This window comes from Podarcis tiliguerta (assembly GCF_965153285.1).
Source record: "Podarcis tiliguerta genome assembly, chromosome: 17".
In the NCBI taxonomy this organism is placed as follows: Eukaryota; Metazoa; Chordata; class Lepidosauria; order Squamata; family Lacertidae; genus Podarcis; species Podarcis tiliguerta.
In genome coordinates this window covers 45,581-63,277 of record NC_139550.1, presented here as the reverse complement: position 1 = coordinate 63,277, position 17,697 = coordinate 45,581, and the positions used below count along the sequence as shown (strand labels likewise).

Sequence of the window (17,697 nt, the reverse complement as noted above, 5' to 3'; positions counted from 1 at the left end):
AAATTTACGGCATGCGGTACATTAAAAGAAAACTATATGAAAATGACGTATAGATGGTATTTAACTCCCAGTAAACTAGCAAAAATGTATAATAGTTCAAATATATGTTGGAAATACAGTATAAAGAAAAAGAGAGCACCTTTTATCATATGTGGTAGAGTTGTAAAAAGATAAAAGCATACTGGGAAATTATAATGAGATAAAAAATGTTTAAAATAACACTTGTTAAAAAAACAGCAGCTTTTTTAATTAGGAATTTTAGGTGCAGAGATTCCAAGGGAGCAGAAAAGATTGTTCATGTATGCGACGATTGCAAGCCGGATGCTCTTAGCCCAGAACTGGAAGGACCAGAAGATTTCTACAAAAGAAGAGTGGATAACAAGAATGTTGGACTATGCTGAAATAGTGAAAATGACTGGAAAAATCGGAAACCAGGATGATAAAAACTTTAATAAAGATTGGGAAATTTATTTGAAAGAACATTGTAAACAGTTTAAAACATGCAGGACTACAATAACACACTCAATGTAAAAAAAGGCTATGGTTAAGACTTCAGTTTTATAGATAAATGGAGGATGGTATGAGATGCAGAAGAAAATGCTAGTGGCCACGGAGGGGAGGAAGGAAGTCAAAGAATTCTGTATTTTATTATTGTACCTTATGTTTTAATGTAAAATTAAAAATGTAAAACTAATAAAAAGTATAAAAAATTAAACTTTATTATAATGATACAAGTCTGTACAAATGCCAGGAAAAATTTTAGTTGTTTGTTGTTGGACAATTTGTTGTTTCATTGGTGCTACTAGTGTAATTTAGAAAATAAATGAAAACATTAATGATTTTTCAGTAAATGGGGTTTATTTAAAAGTTACATAAAAGATTGCAACAACATAAAGTCTGTGGCAGCCTTTGAATAGCTTCTGTTATACATCAAACAAGTTTAAGAAAGTACAGTATCTTGGCTAAGCAATTAGTTAAAATAGACACAGTGCGCTAGATAAATATACATTTAAAGCTAGATGGAGTTGGCGGGAAGTCAATGGAACTAGAAGACGACTGTGATCAAGTGTGATTGATATTGACAATTCTTTGATGTTTATTTGTTATGGATAATTTTGATTTTGCGTTATTTTTTTTAAGTTCAATAAAGTAATTTAAAAGCAAAAATAATAATAAAACAAAAGAAAAAATGCTGATATGTTTTAAAGAAACAGATACTTGGGAGTATAGAGATGCTCTCGTCTTTTGGGGGGGCTGCTCACTTCTTATGGGGTGGCTGCTGTCTGTTCCTCTTGGTGAAGGACTATGGTGGGAGCTTCAAAACCTTCCGAAACTCAGGCTGGAGGCATCTTGTCAAGCTTTGCCCACAGCTGGACAGCAAGCAGCCGAATAGCAAGAAACATCCATGACTGAAAAAGCAGGGAAGTGGAGGATGAATGTGCAACAGCCACACGGAGAATAGTCTGGCTCCAGATCTGATCCATTTGTGGAGTAAGTACCTGCCTCCTTTCTGAAGGGCTGGACGCCACCAGCTTATATACCCAGGGTGCCACTTCTGAAGTGTCGATGAAGTGGTAGAGCACTTGTGGATCTGAAGAGAGACAAGACGGAGGAAGAATCCACACACCAGGGCTGGCCTGTGCAGTTTCCCACCTTTGAACGAGGAAACATGGTTTTATGGTCTCCCTTTTTATCATTGGCCTCTTGCCATGCTGCTTGTAGGCCCTTCTGAGAACAGGCTGCCACTCTAGCAGGGTTCCTTGGGCCTGATCCAGTTGCTGCAGGGCTCATCTAGTGCTGTCCTCCAATTTTCCTCCTGAGCGAGGCCTATGAGCTGGGGAGAGGGACCGTTTCCCTCTGCTCATGAACCACCCACAATGAGGCATGGCCTGCACAACAGTCTGGAGGGTCTCCAGCTGAGAAGCAGAAGCAGCCTTAGTTGGGATCTTTAGAAACTCTCCAAGGTTGGGGAAGTGGTAGAAGAGGACAGTTGAGATGTGCAGGAACCACAGGTGAGAGGCCTCCATCATAAACAGCTGTGCACAAAGAAGGCGGAAAGGGGAGGAACGTCAGACAGAGGCCAAATCCCACCAGGGTTTGGAAACAACACAGCTAAAATAGATTCCCCCTGCCTTTTTAAAAAAAGGTGGGTTCTGCCTTTCAAAGAGAGATGGATCCCGCTCTCTTCCTGGACTGGGAGCGATGCCCAAAGAGACACCCTTGCTGGGACTTTAAGGAGCTGCCTTATCCAGTCAGATCATTGGTCCACCTCCATGCTGACTGGCAGGGGGCTCTCCAAAGCCTCAGGCAGGAGTCTTTCCTTCCCAGCCCTACCTAGAGATGCCATAGGGGACTGAACTTCTGCATGCAGCGCATGTGCTCCACAAAGAGTTATGACCCAGAGCTATGGGAGTGAGGGGGGCAAGCCAGGTTTTTTGCCCTGGGTGAAGCCTCAAGAGCGGCACCATTGTCACCACAATTTTTTAAACAGACAAAGGTCACAGCCAGTCACTTCTCTTTCCACAGTGACACAATTTTTCATTTTGAGTGCAGAACTGATCCCAGGGTCTGCTTTCCTAAAAAGGTCCTTTGGTCCACTTTCCACACTTGACAGTGAGAGGCTAGTTTTGGCCATTCACAATCAGGGTCAGGACAAACTCCTGACTAGTTATCCAATGGTATGATGCTAATTCATTCAGTTTTATGTGTCTAGATTCCAATTTTCCTCCTCCCCCTACGCCATGACATCTGACATCTTGGATCTGCTGTCTAGGACTGATAGGAATTGGGAGTTGAGAAACTAATTCAAGATGCTGGCAATGCACCCGAGGGAAGGAGTACTTAAGGGTGCAGGTGTGAGCCCTGCAGAGGTGGGGGGAGTGAAAAACGAGCTCCTAGAAATTCCTATTTGTGGGTGGTGAAATTGGGGACGGGGAGCATTTTACTGATTTTTTTTTGAGGGGGAGGTGGTAATTCTCCTGTCATTTGGATGGAGACAACCACCCTCCCCCCCAAAAAAACCCCTCAGAAAATTAACCAGAACACTCCCTGCAAGCATGGCATTTATGAAGGTCAAATAACCAAGGAGCAACTTTTAAAACTGCTCATGTGGTGGGGGGACGACCAAGGCTTCAGCATGTCTCCCTTCTTCCCTGCTTATCTTACCTTCTTTTTTTTTAATCCCAGATTTTCTTCCTTTATTATTTTATTCACGTAATATACATTCTTTACAACAAACAACTCCAAAATAAACAGACAACTCCAAAATAAAATAATATGTAACAAAACCATAAGTCTCATGTTTTCATTTACACTGACCCTAACCCTAACCCTTAACGCATTCCCACTCTTTATTAATTTTTTGATTAGAGTAGCATCTAGTTGATGCTGTTAATTTTGCCATCTCCATGAATTCAAGAAATTTGATTCTCCATTCTAATAATTCCACCGTAGGGGATGTCATGGGCCCAGCTGCCCAAGGCCAGATTGCGTTCGACAGGCTGGATTTCCCGGTGGGTTGGCTGCAGCTGGGTAAGGCCTGTACATCATGGCAGTTGGGGTGCATGGAGTTTCTGTAGGATGCAAGACTGTAGCTGCTCTGCAATTGTGCACACCTGCAAATAGTCCTGTCCCTGGCCACGCTCCATCTTTCAGGCCTCCCAGTTTCTCTCATGAAATTGGGGATGGGAGCAAAGGGGATGGGGCTGCTGGCCTTCAGGGTTTGCCAGATTTCTGCTTTCTCCACCCCTCTGTTTCTTGTACGTGTCTCCCAAGTCTTCTCAGCTGTGAGTCCGCCTCCCTCAAGGCCCCGTTTGCTGTCTTTGTTCACCTTTGGGGAGGTGGTCTCCAGCTTCTTCCTCCTGCTGCATGCCTTCCCCTCTCCTTAGTTAGATGTTGGCAAACTGAGACCCAGGAGCCTAAGTCCCAGAAAAATGTCTCTTTGCACACACCTCTTCCCTTTTATTTTAAGATTTCTTACCTGCCCTTCACAAGAAGGTCCCAGGGTGGTGACAGCCATATAGCATGCAATTATAAAAAAAGATGATAATAGAAACCCAGTTAGAAAGGGAACCCAGGGGTCATCTAGTCCAACCCTCTGCAATGCAGGTAACTGTTCCAGATGGAGAACAGTTTAAACTTCAGCAAAAGGAGATGAGCGTGACAAAAATGTCAGGGTTAAAAAATATGAAATCTTCAGCAGTAAATAATATAATAATAATTTAGCCAGCCACTCTGGGCGGTTTCCAACATAATATTAAAATACAATAGTCTGTTAAACATTAAAAGCTTCCCTAAACAGGGCTGCCTTCAGGTGTCTTCTAAAAGTCTGGTAGTTGTTTTTCTCTTTGACATCTGGTGGGAGGGCGTCCCACAGGATGGGTGCCACTACCGAGAAGACCCTCCATTCCCCACACTTCTGATGGTGGGTGGAACTAACACAAGAGGCTGCCCCCATGCAAATATTAACTCCAGAAAAGGTTGGTAGGAATGGAGGCAGCCTTTCAGATCATTGGCAGCATCCTGGGCAAGTTATTTCAAGTTATTTCATTTTTCTAAATATCCTATCATTCTCCACCCCCCAGGCTCTGAGCAGCCCAAGTGCTTCAGGACATACCTTCCACCTGGCTTCCTTGGATCAAAGGTTTACTGGAGGCTGGTGGCTTTCTCAATGGTCTGAGGCTTATTTTACATATATATTCAGGCTGAACGGAAATGGAGGGGTTCCCAACATTAACACTCCACCAGAGACCCCATTAGGGTTCTAGGGGCATCACCCAAACCGCCAGTGTTTGGTTCTCACAGAGGGCAAGTTAGGCCTTATTGTCTTTTCCAGCACCAGTCCCAGAACTGCCTGATTTTCTCCCTGAAGCACGCAGACACTTTGATGGCACCACCTCCAGCCAGGGTCAAGGGACAAAGTTGTGTCTTTTTCTGCTCCTTTTCCTAAAGCATCCTTAATGAATTAGTTTCCATAGCAACATTTTGGGCTAAGCTTACATCACAAAGTAGATACTTTCCTGGCAACTGTTGGCACAGAGAATATTAACCTAACTGGGCTGATTGACTTCATCAGCAGTTTGCAAATATGACAGCCCTTGCAAGATCTACACAGCATTTTCAGGGGCCCTAAGAAGACAGCTTTTAATTTGGTATCTTTGCCCACCTTGTCAATCACAAAGCTTTATGTTCTTCCAAGTAGTAGAACCCATTTCACTTAAAGATTAGACAATTCAGTCATAATTTACAAAAGTGGTTTATTTTAAAAACACAGCTGTTCTCAAATGTTTTGAAAAAATAAAGTTTTTTTTTAAAGTACTTCACTGGGAGATGGAAGCCCAAGTCACACTGCTGTAGTTATGCTCTTGTCCGCTGTGTGGCTCCAACTGTACTCAGCGTCAACAAGTCTTATCCAAGCCCAAATACTCAAGCCAGTTTTAGGAGGCTTGTTTGTGGTGAAGTGCAAAAGTACAGCTTCTGTTCTAAAAACTTGGATGCATGATGGAACTCTGTCTAAATTTCTGGTGCGCATCACTGATATAGAGAGACAGATTTCTAAACATGCTTCTTGTGTGCCTGCTTAAATAAACAATTATAAAGAAAGTCAACATGAATCTTGACTGGCTGCAGAAAGAGCAGGAAGCAGCGCTGTGAACTGTGAGTGGTTATTTCTAATTGATTTTTTAACACCTTTATGGTTGCAGTGATGATGTTGATGTGGAAGCTTGTGAAGATGATGCCTTGTTTCTAGGAAAGTAGTATCTAAAGAGAATAGTTAAGGAGTTCTCAGCAAATACCTACAACTATTATTACCTTTAGTCAGGAAGTAAAATATTTACGTACTTATGTACGGAGCTCGTACTGGAGCTGCTTACATATGATTGCAGATTTTAATGCGATCTGTGTACACTTACAGCGGTACCTTGGTTCTCAAACTTAATCTGTTCCAGAAATCCATTCCAAAACCAAAGCATTCCAAAACCAAGGCGTGCTTTCCCATAGAAAGTAATGCAAAATGGATTAATCCATTCCAGAGTTTTAAAAATAACCCCTAAAACTCAATTTAACATGAATTTTACTATCTAACGAGACCATTGATCCATAAAATGAAAGCAATAAACAATGTACTGCAGTCACACAATCAATCAATCAATCAATCAGTAGCTGAACTGGGTTCCACACAGGCACAAAAACAAAAAAGAGCTGCAAATATAAAAATGCAAAATAAATAGCAAAAACAGACAGACCTCAGTGTAACACTCAAAATGGAAATGTGGGACTCAAATCAGAAGTGTGGCACTCAAATTGGAAGTGTAACACTCAAAACGGCACACGTTTAGCTTCCCAAAAAAAAGTTTGCAAACCAGAACACTTCCTTCTGAATTTGCAGTGTTTGGGTTCCAAGTTGTTTGAGTACCAAAGTGTTTGAGAACCAAGGCACCACTGTACTTGGGAATAAACACTACTCAAAATGATAGTACTGTACTCATATCTGAGTAAATATGTGTAGGATTGAGCTGCAATAACATTTCCCTCAAAGACATAAAAATGTAATGCTGTAGTCTTCCAGAATTGCAGGACAAACTGCAACTTATCTGCCTTTTGTATTAAGAAACCTGTGAAAGGAGGTTGGGGAGAGAGCAGAGATTTTCTGTTCCACCACTACCTCGTGGCCTCACTAAAAACCAAAGCATGACCTCCAAAATTGTTGGGAAATTGGTAAGGCCTGTTACTCATCAAGCAGGGCCAGTCTGGTGCTTTAACATTTGGAAGGTCCCAATGTGCTGTGTAAAACAGATGCAAATAATTTCCAACCTCTACATTCTGGCTTTTACAGATATGGCAGACTGAGAACTGCAAGATGTGCACTTCAGAAGGATACACAAATGTGGGGATGCCTTTTGTTGTCAAGTACTTCCGGATAAGACGCTCTGTCCCATACCAATTAAAACCTTTGGTTGAGTATCCAATGCGGGGCAGGTGGACACTTGCTGAGAGAAAGAAACGAAAAATGCTGTCTGAGTTGTAGCTCACATGAAAACAAAGGATATGTAACTAGGTAGTTAATATTGCAAAGGAAATTGTTGTCATGGGACCAAAACGGTTAAGGATAGGTAACCGGAAGCCAGGGGTGCAACCTGGCCCTAAACATTAGCCACAAATCCCAAGGACCTTCTCCTACCCGTTCCAGAGGCAAAGAGTTATTTAACCCCCTTTGATCCTGTGCGAAGAACAGCAGTCTTTGGCACAGTTCGTTTTATTTATACTCCGCCTATCTCTCAGCAAAGGACCCAAGGCAGCTTACCGAATAATTTTTTTTAAAATGCAACTAAAACGACACCATCCAAATAAATATTTAAACATAATTACGTAAGTAACCCTATTAAAGGCAGCACTGAGAACACATAGGCACATGGGGGAAAGATATGCAAAGGGAATAAACTAGGAGTGTTGGGGACACCGTAACCTCTTTAGTGAGAGGTTAAATTATCAGAAACGTTTAGTTGTTTTGGCTTCTGGTGGTGATAGTGAGAATTCCAAGATTTTATCAGCAGAGAGGGAACTAAGACTGCCCCAAGCTGCAGGTGCACTGCAGAAAACGTGGGAAACTTTCGATTCCAAACGGTTGACATTATTCACCACAGCTGGGGTTTCTGTTGACATGGAGTTCTCCAAGAGAATAACCCCATAATGGCAGGAATTCTAGAGGATCAGAATGTCCCAGCCATCCCTTTCAACTTGTTTAAACAGGACTTCAGGCACTAACCTTCTCAACAACTGGCACACTTGCTGTCACAGGCACACTTACCATCTCTATCCTTGGCCGCAAGATAAATTTTCTTTAATCCCCTTTCCAAAGCAGGGAGATTAATTCCAGACAAGTTGTTCGAACGGTCTCGGTGCTGTGCTACAATAAGGGCCAGCTAGGAAGAAATCATATATGCTGTGATCAGATAAACCGAAAATTAAGTGCATGGCTTATAGGCAAGAAACACTCCCACTCTTTTCCCCTCCTTTTTTTTTTTTTTAGCAAATACACTTATACTTCTGGAATAAGTATGGAACAATTCCGATACTCTAGCTTTTATGCTAGGAACAAGATTTGGAATGACTAAAACAAAAGAAATGTAAACCATCTGTTTGTATAGTTACCAAGTCATGTCCTTCGTTTCTGGATTCCTTATCATCGATGGGGAATAAAAGAGTTCCTCCCAATGTCAAGTCTACAAAAATAATTAAGAACAACGGGGAAAAACACTGAATTCTGTGGAACACTGAGGGGAAAATGCACTCAGGATGAATTTCTGAAAGTCAGATTGGCTGTATTGCTCTCTCTTTCATGTACTTAGCATAATGCTGATTTTTCATAGATGGTGAACATAGTAGACAAAACAGAATTAATTTAATTAATTTAATTGATTAATTAATTAGCAGAGTATGATATTTTCTAGTGTGCTGAGATGTCACACTGCAGGGATGTGGGGATAGGAATAATGGGATTAACCGGTATCTCATCCAGGTTTTATGTAGCATTTCACCCACATTATCTCAGTATTCTTTAATCTTGTAAAGTAGGTCAGTATTATTATTCCAAATTTGGGGAGCCAAGTATGAGACAAAGAGAAAGATTTGTTTAAGGTCACATGGTGAACTTATGGCTAAAATCTGAGTGAAGAATCCAGTTTATACTCTTAGCTGATTCAGGGATATTTATTTATTTATCTATTCATTCATTCACTTATTCATTCATTCCCTGCCTTTTCCTTGATAGAGACTTAAGGCAGCTTACAGATAAAATAAGAACAGCTAAAACACAGGAAAAACCCACAATCATTAAAAAAACAAACATTAATAGACATTAAACATTAATAGAATATATGATCTATGAAAAACATACAGACAATCATAGCAAAAACAGCAAGGCACCAGCCCCATCAATAACCTGACTATTTTGGGAGTAGTCAGCTCCCAAATTCCTGTTGGAACAAGAAGGTATTCACCTGCCGGCAGAAGGACAACAAGGAGGGAACCAGTCTAACTACTCTAGGGAGGGAATACCAAACTCTGGAAGCAGCCACTAAGAAGGTCCCGGAATCTATGTAGCATAACGGATAAATTTACGCACCAAAGTGCATTCACTCGTAAGTTTACTTACACCTGGCAGGTAAGAGACTGGAAATGAACACATGAAGCAACTGTCATCCAATTAATCTTAGCACAGGCTTCTCTTACAGCTTTACTCTGCCCTAGAAGGGATGGTAGCTCTTTCCTCACAGACAATAATGAACAAGAAAGTAAAAGGAACAATTTCCTGTTCATTCCAAACAGTTTAATCTAAGGCAGAGAAAATAAGAATACAGACTGTCCAAGTGAGGCGTCTTAAATGCTTACACTATAAATGAGATCATTTGATTAAAAATAACAGTTTAAAAAGGAGGAATCCCCTAAAACTACAGTAGCTTTTACCTATCTCTTGCTTACCTTTCATCTTTCCTGCCAGCTCATATATTTTCCTTGGATGGTCAGAGCGATTCCCCAGAGCTGTGAACAAGCCTCCTCTTCCCCAACGGCCCGAGTCATCTGAAGCAAAGAGTTAGATGATACTATTTTAAAGGGAGGGAAAAGGTCCATGAGACTGAAGTTCATATAGATCAGCTTCCAATGGCTTGTAGGAGATCCATTCTTAGAATGGAACAACTAACATGACAAAGTCTGAGAGCACTTCCAAGCTACAAATCTGGCCTTCAAGGCAAGTGAAAGACTTTCTGATATTAATCTGCTTTTAGAGATTGCCTTGGCAAATGTAAATGCATTAATCCTGTATGGCTTAGTGATGGTAAAGAGTTATGGATCTGTAGCTGCATTATAAACCTCTTCATTGGGTGCTTTAATGTGGAAGAGTGATCCAAACCCTGATGGAAGAATGGTGCCACTCACCCAGACAAGTTCTGATCAACAGCAATAAAATACCTCCTGTAATGTACTTGCTACCGACTAACAGATTTTTAGCAACTCTGACTTCAGCCACTCAGGCCATAAGTGACCGGCAGTTGCTTAAAGACGTGTGCTATGCATTTAGACCATGGATAAAGAACCAGTATCCCTCCAGATGTTGTTGGATCCACCTCCCATCAGCCAAAAGAAGGGTGGCTAATGGTCAGAGATGATGGGAACTGTGATCCAGCACACCTGGAAGACCCTATGCTCCGCATCCTTGATTTAGACTGTGCCACCTGAACGTTTCTGGAGGTCACTAATACAGCAAAAATGAATTTTGGAGGGGAAAATCCAGGGCAGCCTGGGTGTGCTATATGATGCTAAATGAAACATACTCACTTACAGGCCACCTTGTTTTAAGAAAAGGTACTTTATAGCGGCAGAACAAGATGTACAAATCCCAGGCTGGGAATCAGAGGGCTTCATATCCTACAAGTATTTCTCTTAAATGATTTACAGAGTTGTGTACAGAGTGCAAATAGTCAACTGATTAGAAATTTGTTGGCCAAGGCTAAATTGTTGTTAGCAACGGTCAGAAGAGTTTTTAAAAGAGGCGGCAGAGAGGTGCAGAGAAGTTTGATGGTACATGACTGTGAATGAATTAAGCGCTCCTCTCCTATTTCATGCTGGAAGACTTAATGCCAAACTAATGTCTTCAAAGACTGAGTGAAGTTCTTGGCATTCTGGAACAGACAGTATTCACAAGAAAACTTACGGACACCAGTTCTCTCCTTAACTATTTGACTTTTACTCATCATTTGACATTTGATTATACGAGCAAGTATATTATTTTCATGCTTTGTGCAGCCAATTGAGTTTAATGGCCTCTCCATATACCAGCCTTGCTTTAAACTGCTTGGCTTGTTGCTGTAAGTGACAAGGAAATTCACCCTGGCAAGTGAATGGCCTGCCAGAAGAGAGGAAGAGCCTTCTGCATTTCTGTGTTGCAGAAACCAAACAGGTTGCTGGCAGAGGTATGGAGCGCTTCATCCCTTCTTTACCAATTCACTGCATTTCTATATTAAATGAGCAGGGGACAAAGCTCCCCGCTGCATGACAAAACCAAGAGGACCGTGGCAGAGAGAAAGAACACTCCTTCCTTCTACCATCAGCCTGCTGTGTTCTTGCTAAAGGAAAGAGCACTCCAGAAATTCCACATCAGACTGAATTTCTATCCCTGTGCCTTTCATGCATCCTAGAATCTGCAGAGACTCAATACCAGACCAGGACACTAGGGCCATATTCACATCATACATTTAAGCACTGTGTTATCATAGCCATGACTTCTCTCAAAGAATCATAGGAAGTGCAGGGAGTTATTAGGAGATCCTTAGTCCCTCTCAGAAACCTACATTTCCCAGGGTGGTGTAGCAGTCAATCCCTCCTCACAGGGGACTCTGGGAACTGTAGCTCTGGGAGTGGAATAGGGGTCTCCTAACAACTCTCAGCAGGGACGCAGGTGGTGCTGTGGTCTAAACCACTGAACCTGGGGCTTGCCTATCAGAAGGTGGGCAGCTCGAATCCCTCCAACGGGGTGAGCTCCCGTTGCTCTGTCCCAGCTCCTGCCAACCTTGCAGTTCAAAAGCACGTCAAAGTGCAAGTAGATAAATAGGTACCGCTCTGGTGGGAAGGTAAATGGCGTTTCCATGTGCTGCTCTGGCTTCGCCAGAAGTGGCTTAGTCATGCTGGCCACATGACCCAGAAAAACTGTCTGCGGACAATGCCGGCTCCCTCGGCCAGTAAAGCAAGATGAGCACCGCAACCCCAGAGTGTTTCGTGACTGGACTTAACTGTCAGGAGTCTTTTACCTTTACCTTTTTAAGAACTCTCAGCACCCTTAATACCCTACAGCTCCAAGCCATGACTGTTTAAAGCAGTATCATAGTGCTTCAAATGTGCAGTGTGAATGTGGCCTAAGAGGAGGCTATGGCTGCTCAGAAATCCAACTAATCTGAGGAATAAAAAACGAGGTCTCTTCTAGCAAAGTCTGCTCCACCTACCTACACAATGCACAATGATGGCATCCTCTTCTCCTGCAGAGGGGTGGGTAACATCACCTATAACATACTTGATGGAGCTCAGGTCAGGGTCTGCGTACTCCAAATCCGCACCCATCCCACTTTCTAAATCTCTTTCTATCTCCTCTTCGCTGCTCTCTTCTGACTCCAGGCTGTAAGACCTGTAGTGATTTGCTTCCCACCAGGCCATCCTGAATTTAAAAAGAAGAAGAAGAAGAAGCATGCATCAGGTTGTTAAGAGAGGTTTCCCATGTTTTGTATTAGCAACACACCACCTATTTTACTGTAAACTCAATAATAATAATAATGATAATAATAATGATACAGCATAAATGGTCAACTGAGTTCCAGCCTTCTGATCAAGGCACAGCCCAGGGATAATATATGGAGAGGGTTATCAATGGCTTCTAGCCATGATGTCTATGCTCTGCTTCCTCAGTTGTAGGCAGCAATGCTTCCAAATATAATGGTACCTTGGTTTAAGAACAGCTTATCGTATTTTTCGCAGTATAGGACGCACTTTTTCCCCTCCAAAAATGAAGGGGAAATGTGTGTGCGTCCTATGGGGCGAATGCAGGCTTTCGCTGAAGCCTGGAGAGCGAGAGGCGTCGGTGCACACGGACTCCTCTCGCTCTCCAGGCTTCAGGAAGCTATCTGCAAGCCTTGCAAGCCCAGCGGGAGTGCCCCCGGGCGCGCAAGGCTTGCGGGCGGCAGCTTGCAGCCCGGACCATGGGGTGCCCTCCGGAGGACGCCCTGTGCTTTGCGCAGGTGTCCGCAAGCCTTGCGTGCCCGGGGGAAGTTCCCGCAGGCTCGCAAGGCTTGCGGGCGGCAGTCTGTTCTGGGGGCTGGGGTCAGGGGAAGCTTGGGCTTCCCCCGCCCCAGCCCGGCGGCTGGGGGGGGGGAAATAATTTTTTTTTTATTCATCCCCCCCCCCAAAAAAAACGAGGTGCGTCCTATGGGCCAGTGTGTCCTATAAGGCGAAAAATACGGTAGTTTATGAACAACTTGGATTAAGAATGCTGCAAACCCGGAAGTAGGTGTTTTGGTTTGTGATCTTTGCCTTGGAAGCAGAACATGTTTCACTTCCTGTTGAGTGTGTTCCATTTGTAAATTGAGTCCCCCGCTGCTATGGGAAAGCACGCCTTGGTTTAAGAATGGACTTCCGGAATGGATTAAGTTCATAAACCAAGGTACCATGGGAGGGGAGAGAGCTCTTGAGCTCGTCTTCTGCTCGCTGGTTTCCCATATACATCTGGTTGGCCACTGTGAGAATAGGATGCTGGAAACAAGTAATAAATGTTGGAAATGTTAAGAAAAGGAAGGAACTTTTTATCATATGTGATGGGAATGGAAAAAAGTGAAAAACATCTGGGAAATGATATATAATGAGATGAAAAAGATGTTGAAATATACATATATTAAATAACCAGAAGCATTTTAACTTGGCATTGCAGGGGATGATATTAATAGACAGGATTGTAAGTTGTTTTTATATGCAATGGCGGCAGCAAGAATATTATTGGCACAAAAATGGAAGCAAGAAGAATTACCGACGAAAGAAGAATGCCAAATGAAATTAATGGACCATGAAGAATTAGATAAATTAACAGGAAGGATTCGAAACCTGCGGGATCAGAGATTCTTAGAAGACTGGAGTAAATATTTGAACTATTTGAAAAGCAACTGTAATAAACAGATTACGTTAGTAGGATTGCAGGAAGTTCTGTAAGGAGGACTACTCGAAACATTGCAAGAAAGACTATAATGAGAATTACTAGTTGAGGACAATTAAAAGTAATAGAGAAATTAAGAAATGCAGGACAAGTGATAGAGAACGGAAAATCTTCAGAAGTTGTTGACAGAAGTCTAAAATATAGTATAAGAAAAAAAGTTATGTTAAATGATTGTTGGAAATGATATGTTTAAAAAACCCTATATATACATACAACCTAGACCAAATGAAATTTTTCAACACACATATGCTTTTGTCTGGCCCCTCAAAGCATCTTGTCTCAAAGTTAAGCCACATTCTGAGTAACAGCAAAGAAGTTAGAAAGAAATACTATTTTCTGGCTTCACAAAACGGAAGGGAAAATAGCAGATAGTGTTAAAGAAATAAAAATTGTGCAGCTCCACAGCAGTCAATGGATCAACAGCCAGTTTTAGAGTTGAAACTCATTCAGATGCTTTTTCTGTATTTTTCACAACCTAAGACGTCATAGCCTATGGATACAGCTACAAAAATAATATAAATATCAATGACGTTTTACAGCTGAAATAAATCTTCCTCATTACACACAGTCTGTATCTGCACTGGCTTTGAATTTGCTTTTTCTATGAGATCTGCCCCCCCCCCCGCCCAAATTGTTAAATTGCTTTGAGATTATTTATAGGAAGCAATTTGTACATGGAAGTGAATAAAAAATAAAACTGCAGTAGCAAGTAGAACTGTGAAGCATCTTGACTGCTGGTGCTGCTGTGAGATCACTGCCAACAGAGACAACCTTACTTCTTCTGGTGCTCAGCTTCCGCCTTCTTCTGCTTCTTCTCTTCCCTGAGCCTGTCTCTCTCTGCTGCTGCCTCCTGGCGCTTCCTCTGCCGAGCCGCCAGTTCTTCTGGGCTCAATTTACGCCGCTTCTTGCTGGGTCCCGGCTGAATGCCCGTGACAAGAACCTGGAAAAGGAAAAGATATTCATGGGCTGCAACAGTTTTTTCTATCTCAAGCTACTTTCATGTCCTCCTGCATCCACCACAGGAAGGCACCCTTTAGTCAGTTTTCCAGGGACTCTCAACCAGCGTGACCAAGCCCGTTTCAGTGCCCCGATTGGTCCTGAAGCCAGACTGAAATATGAATTCAGATAATCGGTGGCACTGTGGTCTAAACAACTGAGCCTCTTGGGCTTGCCAACTGGAAGGTTGGCTGTTCGAATCCCCGCAACCGAGTAAGTTCCTGTTGCTCTGTCCCAGCTCCTGCCAACCTAGCAGTTCGAAAGCACGCCAGTGCAAGTAGATAAATAGGTACTACTGTGGCGGGAAGGTGAACGGCGTTTCCATGCGCTCTGGTTTCCGTTGTGGTGTTCCATTATGCCAGAAGTGGTTTAGTCATGCTGCCCACATGACCTGAAAAGCTGTCTGTGGACAAGCGCTGGCTCCCTCAGCCTGAAAGCGAGATGAGCGCTTCAACCCCATAGTTGCCTTTGACTGGACTTAACTGTCCAGGGGTCCTTTACCTTTTTTTTTACCTTCTCCTCCAAGCATGCCTGAAGCTGGATTGCCACCCACCCGAAGTGTTCACAGTGTCCTTACATTTGCTTTATTTCGGAGAGCTCTTCCTTCCTGACCTCCATCTTCAAGAAGACATTTCTGAAGACCCAGCAGAAGATCGAAGGCCTTCTGGTCTTCATGGCTAGGTTCCTTTGAGTAGTCTTTGCCTTCATATAGGTACATGTGGCCTTAAAACAGCAAGCATCTCAAAATGAGTCACCAACATTACAGCAGATTATTTTTGTTTTAAGATAAGGTTGAGCATCGCAATGCTCTTTTTAAAAAGTTGCCTCCTTTGTTTAGTGAGCTCTGACAGTTCCAACAATACAGTCATACCTCGAGTTAAATGTGTTTCAGGTTGAGCGCGTTCGACTTGCGCTCCATGGCAACCCGGAAGCGCATTACTTCCGGGTTTCGCCGCTCGCGCAGACGCTCAAAATGACCTCATGCGCATGCGTGGAAGCGGTGAAATGTGACCCGCACATGCACAGACAAGCCGTCGCGTCTTATGTTCCATTTGGGATGCGAACGGGGCTCCGGAACAGATCCCGTTCGCATCCCGAGGTACCACTGTACCTACTATCAGACTACCTGGCTATAGAATTCCCACCCATGCCCTTAAAAGAAAGTGTGGATTAGCACCAACATAAATGATCGATTTATAAAAAATTGCATTAGAGGAACTTAAGTGAACAGTTTTGGACAAAATACAAAATCAAATTATAAAGTAACTGCCATTCTGTTCAATAGTTCCACTCAGAAAGAAAACCACTGTGAAATTCTGGACAAAAGGGTCAATGAGTTAAGTCTACGGTGATTGTTTCCTGTAGTAGGGGTATTTTAGCTGATGTTTCATCAACTTCCCTATCACACAAAGGTCCGATAAAAAATAGGATATATTCTATTTGACCAATTAATAAATCCAAATTTTAAAAAGGAATTCTAATTAAGCAAATGAAGGCTAGGACTCCGATACCCAGCATCTCCTCTAAACCTTATTTTTCAATTAACTATGTTTGCTTATTCTCACATCTGCCTAGTTTGCATTGGGATGTCATAGGCACAGGCCATATCCCAGCACCACCACTAAAGGTGAGTAAAGCTGAACTTGCCTTTCACCCTATAGCTTCAGACACTCTTCTCCCAACCTAGCTCAAATACTAGAAGAGACACAGCTGGGATATAAAGGAGCTTCAAGCTACAGAGCTGCATTGTATCACTTTCACACTCATGCACAGCTTTTGCTGCAAAAAGTAGACTCACAAACCCTATTTTATATGTGAATGGGCTGATCCGTTATCAGCAAATATCGCTGCTCCCATCAGATCTGTCTCCTGTAAAAACACCTTGGCTATTGGATGCAACACAACTTCAGTGAAGCAAACTTCAAAGGATGAATACTGACGCAAGGCCAGCTTTCTCGGATCAGAGCAAATGTCATACTGATCTAGCAACCCATTTCCAAGAATGGCCAGACAGATGCCTCCAAGGAAACTCAGAAGCAAGGCATGGAGGTAACAGCCCTCTCTTGCACTTGTACGCCCCATCTGCGCCAGAAGTCTACTGCCTTTCGATTTGAAAGCCCCATTCAGCTACATCTTGGCAGCTCTATCCTCTATTAATTGTCTCCAACTCTCTCATCAAAGCCAAGGCAGAACAACCCACACTTAATTTACTACAGTTCTGCTTCCAAACCAACTTCTGAACGGAAACAAGGTTCTAAGGGAATGTACTTTTAATATTCTTTTGGAAGCCGCCCAGAGTGGCTGGGGAAGCCCAGCCAGATGGGCGGGGTATAAATAATAAATTATTATTATTATTATTATAGAGTCTGAAGTTTTGGAAAGGAAAGTTTACAGTGAAAGCAGTGAGGAGCAGGCAGAACTATCTTTCTTAAGCAGAGGCCAATGGTTGGCTGTTTGGAAAAAATGAGGAGGGTGAACGAGGAGGGCTAGGTTTAGAAACAAATATCCGTTTTCAAACTGAGGCCAATTCTGACCCCTACAGCTCTAAAAAACTCTCAATATATTTGTGTTGGAGCCATCAACATACTTTCTGCATTTTGCTCTTCATTTTCTACATTTCCCTCTGTGGTAGACAGGACAGTTTCCATCAGCCATAATCCTTCTCTTGTCTCCCCAAGGATACTTCCCAGGTCCACATCACAGATGGTGCTTCCACTCAACGACAACAGTTTGTCCAAGCCAAATTTCAGGACTTCGCTCAGCTTTCAAAAAACGAAAAGAAAAATGGAGGCTAAAAGGCTTCACTATCACCCTCTCTAACGCTTCCAGAGTGCTGCTCCTATCGGTATATTAGGAAGATATAGGAGCTTGGACATGCATGAAGATCCTATTGATCAAATTCCCATTATACGTGTGTATGAACTGCTTTGAGAGCCAACACAACAGAACCCTTT

The 17,697-nt window shown here is 42.6% G+C and overlaps 1 protein-coding gene across 4 annotated transcripts in view; it reads right to left on the bottom strand.

Annotated features, from left to right (window-relative positions):
- Positions 1-5,241: 5,241 nt before the first annotated feature.
- CHD1L (chromodomain helicase DNA binding protein 1 like) overlaps positions 5,242-17,697 on the bottom strand; it is a 30,601-nt gene continuing 18,145 nt past the window's right edge. For all 4 annotated transcript variants that reach the window (XM_083419657.1, XM_083419659.1, XM_083419658.1 and 1 more), the window contains 9 exons: positions 17,331-17,505; positions 15,321-15,466; positions 14,524-14,687; positions 11,997-12,205; positions 9,481-9,579; positions 8,152-8,222; positions 7,808-7,922; positions 6,881-6,989; positions 5,242-5,760 (listed from right to left, as the gene is read on the bottom strand). In XM_083419657.1, coding sequence (XP_083275783.1) covers positions 5,691-5,760; positions 6,881-6,989; positions 7,808-7,922; positions 8,152-8,222; positions 9,481-9,579; positions 11,997-12,205; positions 14,524-14,687; positions 15,321-15,466; positions 17,331-17,505 — 1,158 coding nt within the window. In that variant the 3' untranslated portion in view covers positions 5,242-5,690. The remainder of the gene's footprint in view (positions 5,761-6,880; positions 6,990-7,807; positions 7,923-8,151; positions 8,223-9,480; positions 9,580-11,996; positions 12,206-14,523; positions 14,688-15,320; positions 15,467-17,330; positions 17,506-17,697) is intronic.